Raw genomic sequence first — 13,990 nt, 5'->3', positions numbered from 1 at the left:
TCTTTAGGATTAACTGGTTGGATCACCTTGCAGTCCAAGGGACTCTCAAGAGTCTTTTCAAAACCACATTTCAAAAGCATCAATTCTTTAGCACTCGGCTTTCTTTACAGTCCAACTCTCACATCCATATGTGACTACTGGAAAAACCATAGCTTTGACTAAATGGACCTTTGTTGGTAATGTCTCTGCTTTTTAATATGCTGCCTAGGTTGGTCATAGTGTTTCTTCCAATATATATATGTATTATATATATATACACAATAGAATATTATTCTGTCATAAAATAAAAAGAAATGCTGCCATTTGCAGCAACACAGACGAACCCTAAAGACCTTATTTCAGATAAAGATAAATACTGTATTATTTCACTTACATGTACAATCTTCAAAAACAAATCCAAAGAGAAATCAGATTTGTGGTCATCAGAGATTGGGGGAGAGGAGTTGGATGAACATGATCAAAAGGTGCAAACTTCCAGTTATAAGACAAATAAGTACTGGGGATACAATGTACAATGTGATGACTATAGTTAACACTTCTTTTATGACATATGTGAAAGTTTTAAAAGAGTAAATTCTGAGTTCTCATCACAAGGGGAAAAACCTTTTACCTATGTGAGATGATGGTGTTCACTAAACTTATGTGGTAATGGTTTTATAACATATGTAAACCAAGTCATAATGCTGTACACGTTAAACTTACTCAGTGCCACATCTCAATTATATCACAATAAAAATTGGAGGGAAAAGGCTAACAGAGCCAGGAGAAGCCAACATTCAAATCAGTGCTTGTCTAGTCCAGCAGCCAAACACTGCTAATGACTTGGTCTCTACTCTGTTCTTGGTGGGGATGCTCAGAGATTTCTAAGAACAGTGGCAAAGGTTAAGAGCTGAGTCTTATGAAGACCATTCTGCGGGAGGGTGGAGCCTGGGTGGGGGAGCGGAGGGGCACCAGGGTGCTGGCCATATTTACCTCTGGTGTTTTCCTTCCAGGGTTTATCCCATGTGCACTTCCGAAGCTCTTATTGAGCCCTTGGCTGTTGTGCAGCCTCCCAGGGAAGCTGCACCAGGGTTCATTAACCACAGCTGATTAACTCCTCCTGGTGCGCCCACAGGGAGCTGCATGCTCAGTCTTAAAATACACCAGATGGGACAGAACCTTCTTCCCAAGTGCTCGAAGCTCTGTGCAGTGCTTGGTGCAGCCCTTCCCTCCTGTCCTAAAGGCTGATCGCAGTACAACTACAGCAGTTCTTCCTTTCTTTCCCCAGAGCATGACAAACCATGGCACCCCTTTACTAGAATGTACCATGTTTTCAAAAAGCCAATTATAGAGAGAAGTAAGCGTTACGGGACAACACGGCTCCCCAGTTCAATTCTTCCATATCCCCTGCTCTGCGAGCGGAGGCTGGGAACCGAGGGGTTGGCTGAAGCTGTAACAAGCTGCCACCTCACTGACTCTGGTGTGGAGACTGAGTCTGTCCAATGGTCTCATGTTCTCAAGGAGAATGTGCACTCCTGGTTTGCTGAGAATCCAAACACACCCAATGGTCCCTTTCAGCCTGGGTGTAGGGCTCTTGTGATCCAGCTGCTCCTTGCTTATTTACTTCAAAACATGCTGGAGAGGAGCTGATGGGAAGTGCCTTACACAGCAACTCCTCGTCACCACAGCAGCTTCCCAGCCCAGCTTGTCCAGTATCCAGTTTCAACCTTTAAAATAGTCAAGCCTTGACTGGTAATAAAACTCACATTCTAGGACGAAGTTTCATTTTCTCTGGGTCCCAGGTTCAATCTGCTCACCCCGTCCGGCGTGTTTTCAGCTGGCCCGCCTGCTTCCCTGGGCATATGTCCTAGGACGGTGACCTGAGTTTATGGGAGCTCATGTGCTAAGCCCTGCTCCCCACCCCTGCCCTCAGGGCCCCTGAGGGCACCTCGGACACCCCACCTCATCCTGGATGGCACTGAGGGCTCCTGGGCTTCAAACAGAAGACAGACACGGCTGTAGCAGAATCAATGAAGGGGTTTGAACTGTCGCTTGGCACGGGACTTGGCACAGTGTGCAGCTTTCCAGAAACCCTTTGGGAGCTGATGTCCCAGGACTCAGAAATGCACAGGGTGCAACCAGAGGGGCCTGTGTGCCTGCCTCCCCAGGTGGGCGCACAGACTGGGAGTCCACTGTTCCTGAGGAGAATGACTGAAGGCTCATTTGCTGCTGCAGACACTGGCTGACAGGACCTGTCAGCTGCTGACTCTTCAAAGGAGCCAGAGGCCAGTCTGACAGGCAGGCCCTGCAGCTGGGGAGCAGCTGTGGGACCCGACATGGCAAGCCTCACAGGCTTGTCTGGATCCCAGGTTTCAGCTGAGATACTTAACAATAAGTTCCTCTGGGATGGTAGCCAGTGTACATCCTGGCAGAACACCCAAGATGGGGGAGCGAGGACCCTTCCTATCTGTGGCTTCAGAGGTCACCGGTCTGAGTGGAAGGCCAGTACTGGCACATACCAGCTCTGTAAGCGGGGCTGGCGGATGAACCTCTCTGTGCTTGTCTCCTCCACTGTGGAACGGGGGAAGATGAGTGTCCCCGGTATCCCTCTCAGGGTTACTGTGAGGATTACCCGAGTTAATACACGTACAACTACTTATAGCAGTGTCTGGCCGGAGTGCCAGATGAAGGCAACTGCTGGTATTAGTAACAGTGATAACAACAAACCCCACAACATTATAAAAACATGTTGATGCAGTGAGACCATCCAGACAGCCTGTTCTCCAGCCTGTTCTGAGGTGAACAGCGTGAGGTTGGCCTGTGCCTCCATTATTTTGACCACGGCACACACTACCTTCACAGAGAACCTAAGGGAAAGATACCTGGACTTAAGTCAGTTGGAACTTCGAGTGCTGGATCTGATCATTAGCACCAGCCTTGTTTCTTGAGAACGTCTGCTGGTCTGAAAAACAGGGATACGAATCCCTGTCGTGTCAGCCTGTGGCATGGTTGGGAGACTGAGGAGATCAGGCACGAGGTGACTGTAAGCAGGAGCCTAAGCAGACAGGAAGATGCCCTACAGTGATGGCCGTGCAGGCCCCAGGCAGCTCGCTGGGCTCTGGGTTAGGAGACTTCAGCACAAAGATCCCTGAGGCTTCTCCCTGGACCTCCCAAGACATTCAGCTCTCCCTCTGCCAGCGTTAGGGTCTCTGGCACTTTTATCTCCCAACAGGGGCATTGATACATGGCACGCCCCTGCTCGCACTGATCTGCTTGCTTTGTTCCCCCATCAAGCTTCCTCTCTACCGAGACGGAGACCGCATGGCTCCCACCTGCCCATGACAGTTCCGGCCCTCCCCCTGTGGGTGTGGTCATCACTGGAAGGCCTGATCTGGACTGGGGCCCAGGGAGGGCCTGTGATGTGAAAGGGATTATGAGACATGTGAAAACCTGAAGCAAAGGACTTCCGCAGTCTTCCCACACTTACACCCGGGTGTATTCGTCTCAGTACTTCAGGAAGCCCCTCCACCACTCCCAGAGCCCACTCCACTTTCTGAGCTCACACAGGTTTCTATGATGACTCAGTCACTCGATGCACTGTATCTAATGCCTGAGTAGTAAAGAGGGAAAATTATCTTACATGTGCAGTACTTTAGAACTTACAAAGCACACATTATCTCATTCCAGCAACCTGTCACAAAAGCAGGACAGGTTGCAGCAATTGTTAAACACCATTTTACAGAGGAGGAAACCGAGGGTCAGGGAGGCCATTGCTCAACGTCGGATAACGTGTTAGAGCTTCACCTGAAACTCAGGCTTCCTGGTTTTTCATTTACACCCCACTATCTTGGGTCCTTTCCTATCATTCTGGGTAAAAACACCTTCCAAATAGCTTAATATAAATTATTAAGATCTAAACATGTGGGAATCTCATAGGTAGGCTCAGTAAAGTTGGCCTTGTCAGGCCAGCACATGCAATCCACTAGAAAGTATCACAGAGGGCTTTCCTGGTGGCTCCATGGTAAAAAAAAAAAATCCACCTGCCAATGCAGGAGACACAGGTTCAATCCCTGGTCTGGGAAGATCCCACATGCCTCAGAGCAACTAAGCCTGTGTGCCACCACCACTCAGTCTGTGCTCTAGAGCACATGCTCTGCAGCAAGAGAAGCCACCGCAGTGAGAAGCCTGCCCACCACAACTAAAGAGTAGCCTCCGCTCACCTCAACCAGAAAAAAGTCCATGCAGCTATGAAGACCCAAAGAAGCCATAAATAAATAAAACTGCATATAAAGAAAGTGTCCCAGAGCAGAGGGAGTGTTGCGTCAGGTGGAGGACAGCCACAGAGCCAGAGCTGTGGTGGCGCCCTGCCTTCATACCTCCTCCAGGCCCGCTGGATGATCGCCGCGGCCTTGTTCTTCCTGCGGAACAGCTCCTTCCTGCTTCTTTCTCTCTGGATGATCTGCAGCCGCAGCTCTACGGGGAGAAGGTCAATGTTCACAGTCTGCCCAGGGAGGGGACCAGGAGCCGGATCAGTCTCCTTGGGTAGCCGAGTGTCTTCAGACCGGGCCGATGTCCCCAGCTTCCTGACTCCTGATCTCAACACCTCTGTGCTTGGTGGCAAATCTGAGGAGGTCCCTCCTGCGAGCTTGTCCTGTGTCACTGTGTTCCTTGGTGTCCGGTGGTGGAGAGGACTCTGCCCATCGTGGACCACTTCCCCCTTGGCACTGCCAGGCCGGCTGGACCCGGCCGGGGAGCGCCTCCCTCCTCTGAGCTCCTGGCTGCGCCTCTTCTGGGAGGCACGCATGGCCTTGGGTGCTGCGTCCTGCCGCCGGCTGGCCTTCCAATGGCTGTCCTGCTGTGGAAGGCTTGTGGCTGCCCAGCTGGGCTCCTCGCCTTCCGCATGGGGCCCAGCCCCCTTGACATGGGAGGGCTGCTTGGAGGAGCCTTTCCCCTTGTCACAGTGCTGCTCACCAGCTGTCTCACCTCTGGGCTTCTCAGCAGGGCAGACTCCTGGACGCCTGTTCCCATCACTGCCTTCGCTAGGACTGAAGTGGACACAGGCAGATCGGCCTTTAGAATGTTCTCTGGCTGTTTCTTGGGGAGACAAGGAAGAAGGGGAGGAACCATTATTGTCCAAAACTTGGAGGGCAGGGCAGTTCTGCCCACTTGTTCACCAAAAAAATATTCAGACTTTTCCTTTCGTGTCACCGTGATAGTGATAGTATGATTAGGAAAAATTGTTTAACTTCTTTTTCTAGTAATGGTAGGTTAGACAACCTGAAAGCCTTCCCCTATAGAAACCTAGAAATTCTGACTAAAATATAATAAACGTTATTTTAAAAGCACCACAGTGCCTTCAAGAAAAATAAAAGAAATCCCTGGGGGCCAGAAACAAACAGAAAACTGAGAACTCTAGTAATAAGCTTGTGAGCTGATTCAGCGACTGTCAGGCAGGTGGTAGTGGCGAAGTGGGCAATGGCTGGTCTTATTAAATAACGGACTGTTTTAACATCCAGATAAGAACAGAAGACAAGCCTTGCAGGCAGAAAGTTAACTGGAAACAGGACACTGCATGAAGTCAGGACTCATGAGACAGTAAACTCTTGGGAAATGATAATCCAGATAAAAATATCTTCCCAGCACTGCTGCTACTGCTGCTAAGTCGCTTCAGTCGTGTCCGACTCTGTGCGACCCCATAGACGGCAGCCCACCTGGGATTTTCCAGGCAAGAGTACTGGAGTGGTGACAGTACAGTACTGGTGACAGACTGGTGGGGTGCCATCGCCTTCTCCGCTTCCCAGCACTAGAAGATGACAAAGAAATTTGTCTCAGCCTAGGTTCCAGATAGGGTAAAGGGTCATCCATGAGAGTTTGAAACCAAAGTGCTGTGCCTCACATAGGTTTGGTATTCATTTATTCTCAACCCAGAGGAAAAATTAATATAAAAATTAGTCTCAGGATGGTGGTATTGCAGGGGGCCTCACAGAAGCAAACACAGGCCACACAGAGGGGACCTCCTAAAAATAACTTTGCAATCCAAAATTACAAAATACACAAGGAAACAGCCTACTATGAGGGATAGTTAACAGAGAAAAATAACAAGATTAGATCAACAAAAAATGTCAACTAATAGAACAATGTGTACGTGCACATACATGTGCACAAAACACACTCATTAAACACACAAAAGAAGTACAAAGTTAGAGAAAAAATTTTTAAATAACTAAACATAATTATCTAAAATGAAAATGTTAGTCTTGAGGTAATAAACAGTGAAGGAACTTCTGCTTCTATAACGGCAGAATTAACGCATACTCAAAAATCTAAAAAATCAAAAAGCTAAAATATTACAACCACCTGTTTGACAGGTGGCGCTAGTGGTAAAGAACCTGCCTGCCAATGCAAGAGACATAAGAGACATCAGTTCGATCCCTGGGTTGGGAAGATCTCCTGGAAAAGGAAATGGCAACCCACTCCAGTATTCTTGCCTGGAGAATCCCATGGACAGAGGAGCCTGGTGGGCTACAGTCCATGTGGTTGCAAAGAGTCAGATACAACTGAAGTGACTTAGCATGCATGTACCTGTCTGAGGCACTGAAGAGCTAACAAGGCCAAGATCCAAGAAAATCAGGTGACCAGGAGATGAACAAGGCATTTGGGGCTACATATCCCTAAGGAAATAAGCTCCTTGAGGTTTGGAGGACAAAACTTGGAGTCCAGATTCAGCCAGGGAGCACTGGATTGGGCTCCTCGATGGCTGTTCCAGGGAGAAAAGGTGAACTGGCAGTGGGCTGACCTTTGCCGGCACTGAAAGCCCCACTCTGCATCAAAGCCCCACTCTGCATCATCTCAGTTCTGGGACTGCATCATGGTGACCTTGGATTGCTCTTTCTCCTGAATGCCTGGCAGAAGTCAATGTAAATCCACCCTGGAGGAATTATTAATCATACCATGCTAGGCTTTAAGTCATTTCTCTAATTTTTTATACTCAATGGTCCAGTACTTAGTGAAAAATATACAGGGAGACGATACAAGAGAAAATTGAGAGAAGAAGAGAGGAAGGGAGAACAGACAATAAAACAGACACACAGGTCATTCAGACGTGTTTTCAGAAACAGACTTTAAAATAACTATTCTTACGTGTGGAAGAATATGTATATTCTTCATGTATGAAGGAATGGTATATAAGAAAATAGACTTGCATCTGCTCATGTGTACAAAACAAATATAGAAGGATAATCTGAAAACTGAAGAGACTAGATCCAATGGAGTGGGGAAGTGATAAAGAGATGAGGGAAATGCAAACAGTAGCAGGATGAGGCGGGAGAGACGCCTTCCTGAGTGAAACTTCCTGTACCGCTCTCTCAGACTTATTATAATGTTTCACATGTACCAAAACAAAATTAAAAAAAACAACAACAGTGAATCAAAATAACAATGAGATACCACTACACATGGTAAAAATCAAAAATACTAACATCAAATGCTGCTGAGGGTGAGAAGCAACAGGAACCCTCCTTCATTGCTGGTGGGATGCAAAATGGTACAGCTGCTTTGGAAGACTGTTTGGTAGTTTCTTAAGAAATAGAACATATTCTTATCATACAATCCAGCAATCCTGCTCTTTGGTATCTTCCCAGATGAATTAAAACCTTATGTCTACCCAACATCCTGTACATGGGTGTGTATAGCAGCTTTATTCATAACTGCCCAAACTTGAAGCAGCCAAGATGCCCTTCAGTAGGTGAACATATAAATAAATTGTGCTATATCCAGACAATGGAATATTATTCAGCAATAAAAAGGAGTGAACTAAAAGGAAATGAGTTTTTAAAAAATGAACGTGTACCAAAAAGAAATGAGCTACCCAGCCACACAGAATATTATGAAGTGAAATACTACTATCCTTGCATGAATAGTACTAATACATATTAATAAGTGAAGGAGGTCACCATGAAAAGGCCATATACTGTATGATTCCAACTATATGACATTCTGGAAAAAGGGAAAATTATGGAGACACTAAAAGGCTCAGTGGTTCCCAGGCGTTCAGGAAAGACAGTGGATTTTTAGGGCAGTATGACAGTTAATGTAATGTCAACTTGACTGGTGTAAGACATGCCCGGAGAGTTGGTAAGACATTATTTCTGGGTGTGTCTGTGAGAGTGTCTCTGGAAGAGATCAGCTTTTCGATTGGTAACCTGAGTAAAGAAGACCACCCTCACCAAGGCAGGTCGGCATAGTCCCATCTATTTAGGGCTTAAACAGAAAAAACATGGTGGAGGAAGGGTGATTTTCCTTTTCTGCTAGAGCTGGGACATCCCTTTTCCCCTGCCCTTGGGCGCAGGTGTTCCTGTCTGTCGAGCTTTTGGACTTGGACCAGGACTGTACCAAGGCTCCTGGGTGGCTCGGTGGCAAAGAATCCACTTACTGATGCAGGAGAGACACAGGTTCAATCCCTGGGTCAGGAAGGTCCTCTAGAGTAGGAAATGGCAACCCACTCCAGTATTCTTGCCTGGAAAATTCCAGGGATAGAGGAGCCTGGCGGGTGACAGTCCATGGGGTCACAAAGAGTCAGACACAACTGAGCACGACAACTTAAACCATCAGCCCCTCGATTTCCAAAACTTTGGACTCAGATTCAGAGCATCTGTTTCCTTGTTTTTAAGCTTTCAGACTCACTGAGTCACATTGCCAGCTTTCCTGGGTTTCCAGCTTCCAGATACCAGACTATGGGTCTTCTCAGCCTCCATAATCAAACAAGCTGCTGCTGCTGCTGCTGCTGCGTCGCTTCAGTCATGTTCGACTCTGTGCGACCCCATAGATGGCAGCCAACCAGGCTTCCTGTCCCTGGGATTCTCCAGGCAAGAACACTGGAGTGGGTTGCCATTTCCTTCTCCAATGCATGAAAGTGAAAGTGAAGTCGCTCAGTCGTGTCCGACTCTATCGACCCCATGAACTGCAGCCCACCAGGCTCCTCCGTCCATGGGATTTTCCAGGCAAAAGTACTGGAGTGGGGTGCCATTGCCTTCCCAGCATAATCAAACAAGCAATCTATACCAAATCTCCTTTAACGTCTGCCTGTTTGCCTGCCTATCTATCTGTCTGTCTGTCTGTCTATCTATCTGTCTATCTTATTGGTTCTGTTTCTCTGGAGACCCCTGATAAAAGCAGTAAAACTATTCTGTATGATATAAGTTATACAGAATGTGTAACACCAGGCGTGAATGCTGTTGTAAACTGGACTTGGGTGATAATGATATGTCAGTGTCAGTTCAGTTCAGTTGCTCAGTCGTGTCTGACTCTTTGTGACCCCATGGACTGAAGCACTCCAGGCTTCCCTATCCTTCATCAACTCCCAGAGCTTGCTCAAACTCATGTCCATCAAGTTGGTGATGCTATCCAACCATCTCATCCTCTGTCATCCCCTTCTCCTTCTGCCTTCAATCTTTCCCAGCATCAGGGTCTTTTCCAATGAGTCAGCTCTTCACATCATGTGGCCAAAGTATAGGAGCTTCAGCTTTAGCATCAGTCCTTCCAATGAATATCCAGGACTGATTTCCTTTAGGATTGACTGGTTTGATCTCCTTGCAGTCCGAGGGACTCTAAAGAGTCTTTTCCAACAACACAGTTCAAAAGCATCAATTCCCTAGTGCCAAACTTTCTTTATGGTCCAACTCTCTCATCCATACATGACTACTGGAAAAACCATTGCTTTGACTAGATGGACCTTTGTCAGCAAAGTGACATCTCTGCTTTTTAATATGCTGTCTAGGCTTTTCAGAGCTTTTCTTCCAAAGAGCAAGCATCTTTTAATTTCATGGCTGTAGTCACCATCTGCAGTGATTTTGGAGCCCAAGAAAATAGTCTGTCACTGTTTCCATTGTTTCCCCATCTATTTGCCATGAAGTCATGGGACCAGTTGCCATGATCTTCATTTTCTGAATGTTGAGTTTTAAGCCAGCTTTTTCATTCTCCTCTTTCACTTTCATCAAGAGGCTCTTTAGTTACTCTTTGATTTCTGCCATAAGGGTGGTTTCATCTGCATATCTGTGGTTACTGATATTTCCCCCGGCAATCTTGATTCCAGCTTGTGCTTCATCCAGCCCAGCATTTCTCATGATGTACTCTGCATATAAGTTAAATAAGCAGGGGACAATATACAGCCTTGATGTACTCCTTCCCCTATTTGGAACCAGTCTGTTGTTCCATGTCTGGTTCTAACTCTTGCTTCTTGACCTGCATACAGGTTTCTCAGGAGGCAGGTAAGGTGATCTGGTATTCCCATCTCTTTAAGAACGTTCCACAGATTGTTGTGATCCACACAGTCAAAGGCTTTAGTGTAATAAATGAAGCAGAAGTAGATGTGTCAGTGTTGGTTCATCAATTATTAACAAATATGCTATTCTGGTGTAAGGTGTTGATGATGGAGGAGTATGTGGATTTGTGAGTAGGAGTATATGGGAGCTCTCTGTACTTCCTGCTCTATTTTGCTGTTAACTTAAAACTGCTCTAAAAAGCAAACTCTAGGGCTTCCCTGGGAGAAGGCAATGGCACCCCACTCCAGTACTCTTGCCTGGAAAATCCCAGGGATGGGGGAGCCTGGTGGGCTGCAGTCCATGGGGTCGCACAGAGTCGGACACGACTGAAGCGACTTAGTAATAGTAGTAGTAGGGCTTCCGTGGTGGCTCAGTGGTAAAGAATTTGCCGGCCAATACAAGAGGCATAGAATTCAATCCCTGATCTGGGAAGATCCCACATGCTGCAGGGCAACCAAGCCCTTGTGCTACAGCTATTGAGCCAGTACTCTAAAGCCTGGAAGCCACAACTGCTGAGCTTGAGGGCTGCAACTACTGAAGCCTGCACTCCCTAGAGCTGTGCTCCAAAGCAAGAGAAGCCACTGCAACAGCCCACTGCAGTGCTTCTCGCACTGCAGTGAGAAGGCCACACAGCACACCTAGAGAGTCGCCTCACTTGCCGCAACTAGAGAAAAGCCCACACAGCAGTGGAGACCCAGCACAGCCCAAAACAGATAAGAACAACTTTAAAATCTTTCTTATAAAGCAAACTCTATCATAAAGAGACAAATAATGAAGAGATGATTATTAATACATGTTGTTACAAACTAATAACTAATAATGATAAAAAAAATGTGATTTGGGTATTAGTAGAAACAGATCAGTGAGAAATAACAGAAAGCTAAAAATATTCCCATTTACAAAAATAAAGATGGCATGTTGAATTAGATGAGGTGCTCACAGACCCTGGGCATGACCCCAGGGAGCAACGCTATGCAAGCCTACTGCCAGCACAGTAGCTCCAGACAGCTCAATGTTTATGGCTGCTGCTGCTAAGTCGCTTCAGTCGTGTCCGACTCTGTGCCACCCCAGAGACAGCAGCCCACCAGGCTCCCCAGTCCCTGGGATTCTCCAGGCAAGAACACTGGAGTGGGTTGCCATTTCCGTCTCCAATGCAGGAAAGTGAAAAGTGAAAGTGAAGTCGCTCAGTCGTGTCCGACTCTTCGCAACCCCATGGACTGTAGCCCACCAGGCTCCTCCATCCATGGGATTTTCCAGGCAAAAGTACTGGAGTGGGGTGCCATTGCCTTCTCCTGTTTATGGCTAGCATGACCACTTATTCTCTAAAAAGAAGCCATTCGATTACAAACTCACTATACAACAAATTAAATAGGAGACATTAAAAATTAGAAAATACATGTGTTTATTTTAAAGTGAGAAAAATGTTTTCTTGGCATAAAACCACAAAGAGAAAATCTCAGAAGAAAAAATGAAACAAAATTATAGGGTATCCATAAAAGTTTATTATATATGAGAGAGAAAGGTTACTATCCTTATTATATAAAAAGATTTTAGAACTATTAAGAAAATGAAAAACCAATATAAAAATTGACAAAGGATGTTAGTGAATAATCCAGAAAATAAATATACAAAGCCAATAAAAATATGAAAAAATTTCATCTTACTAACTAGGATTTAGTAAATCCATTATTTGCCTAAGTGTTTGGAGAGAGTTTTTTGGTTTTTGCTTTTGAAAGGGTGGAACAAACTTCTTCAACCTTCTTGGTAAGAAGTTTGGCAACAAGTTTAAAGAGCTATAAATATTAGAGATAAACACAAAACTTTATATGAAAAGCTGTTTGGTTTACATAGTCTGCAACACAGGCATGATTAAACAAAGCATGCTGTATTCATAATCTGATATAATAATAAGCAGCTATTAACACTTTTATTGAAAACAAAGAAATGATGTAAGAATATCTCAAAACAGGATGCCCACAATTTCCTGATTTTAAGAAAAATTAGATAATTTTTTACTTTTACTGTATAATTGTTTACTTTTAAGATTTTTTAAAAAGATTTTTGTTTATTTTTAGGATTTTTATTTTTTCTTCTTTGTTCTTTTCTCTGATTTAAATGTTTTGGTAACATACATTAACTAATTTTATAATTATGAGAAAATGTCATTTTCTGTTTAAATAAAAAGTACCCCATTACCAAAAAAACCAGCAATTAGAATCAGCTAGGATGTGGGAAAGAACCCAAGATGGAATAAAAATAATAACAAATAAACCTAACACTATTACAAATAGATGAGGTAACCACACTAAAACGTGGAGAAGGGAACTTACCAAAGTAACTTTGTAAAATCATATTTTGGCTGAGTACTGTAAGACTAAGGAATGTGTGAAAATACTGCGCTCTAGTTAGTAAATTTATTTCTCAAACGGGTATGGGATGGCAATTCTAAGACTACTTTAGGTGTATAATGGGATTGAACAAATAAGCATATATATCACAGATAACTGAAGCCAGATCTGTCAGTTGGGAGAAAAAAATTTCAAATAAAAAAGATAAAAGCTAGAATAAAATCTATGGTGTCAAATGCAATTGGAGGTACTGATATGAAAACAGTGTGTGTGTGATATACACAAATAGATGCCCAATAAATATAAGAATTTCTCAGCTCTCTCTGTTGAAAGGGCTTAGGAGCAATGACAGTCCAACAGTGCTATGCACCTAGCTCTCAGATCTTGGTGTCCATGACCATCTCCAGCAAAAGGAACCAGGTTCCGTGCAGAAGTGTTGATTACAAGGCTTTGATGAGATTTCACGTTTGAAGGCACTGATATGATCACATATTGAGAAGAAAATGGATTAGAGGAATCCAGTAGATAAGTAAGACCAGCTGGGAAGTTACTGCAATAGTCCAAGACAGAGACGAAGGTAAACAAATGTTAGGTAGACCATGTGGCGGTAGTAGATGAGATATGCAGAACGGATCTGGAAGATATTTAGGAAGTAAAGGTGACAAGACCTGGTGACAGACTGGATTTTGAGTGGTAAAGTAAAAGAAGAAAATGATCAGATTTTACTCCTGGGATGGACATACAGATGGATGAATATGTCATTAACCAAGATCAGGAACAGGTTTACACGAAATCATGATCAATTCTATCTTGGACAGGTTGAGTTTGAGATACCTTGGGGATATCTAAATGATGACAGTAAATAACTGAATATACATAACCGGGGTAAGGAAAGAGGTAAGCAAGCAGAGTTTGCTGCCTTAGCCACCGTGCATGTTCCAAATGTAAGGGCCACTGATATTCCCACCAGTCATACCCACTGAATCTCAAGCACTTAGCCAGTACCATACAGATATATATTCAACAAAAGCTTATTATATCTCTTATGTGCCCAATACCCTGCTGGGATACAGAAGTAAGACATATTGGTCCTTCTGATAGACTGTTTAATGGCCAAGGATTCTTCCCATCTGAGGATCCATTCACCTTTCAAATGTGATTTTGCAATATGTCTGTGTCTCCACTCTCTTGAACTGGGCTGGCCTTGTGAATTGCTCTAATCCACAGAATGTGGTAGAAGGGATGTGATAAGTCTGGAGCCCAGGCCTCAAAAGGGCCTGTGGCTTCTGCTTTCCTTTTTCAGGACACCGCCCTGAGAACAGTATGAAAGTAAGATGATCTAAC

General features: G+C 44.8%; 1 protein-coding gene across 20 annotated transcripts in view; it reads right to left on the bottom strand.

The window, feature by feature from the left end:
* Positions 1–13,990, bottom strand: part of INVS (inversin) — a 135,601-nt gene that overhangs the window by 7,870 nt on the left and 113,741 nt on the right. For 8 of the 20 annotated variants that reach the window (XR_015169971.1, XM_086416086.1, XM_086416075.1 and 5 more), the window contains one exon: positions 4,356–5,073. The exons of 4 other annotated variants lie outside the window; for them this stretch is intronic. Coding sequence is in view for 14 of the 16 variants with exons in the window: in XM_086416086.1 (XP_086272212.1) it covers positions 4,356–5,073 (718 nt within the window). In the remaining 2 variants the exon portion in view is untranslated. Of the gene's footprint in view, positions 1–4,355; positions 5,074–5,234; positions 5,783–13,990 lie in introns of those variants that run through there. 8 more of the 20 variants (XR_015169975.1, XM_086416082.1, XM_086416083.1 and 5 more) reach the window with 2 other exon arrangements.

Source organism: Bos grunniens, chromosome 8, assembly GCF_055505025.1.
Source record: "Bos grunniens cultivar Pamir isolate PY7600 chromosome 8, Bosgru_T2T1.0, whole genome shotgun sequence".
Lineage (NCBI taxonomy): Eukaryota > Metazoa > Chordata > Mammalia > Artiodactyla > Bovidae > Bos > Bos grunniens.
Note: the sequence above shows the minus strand (reverse complement) of the source record. Positions and strands in the feature narration are given on the sequence as shown.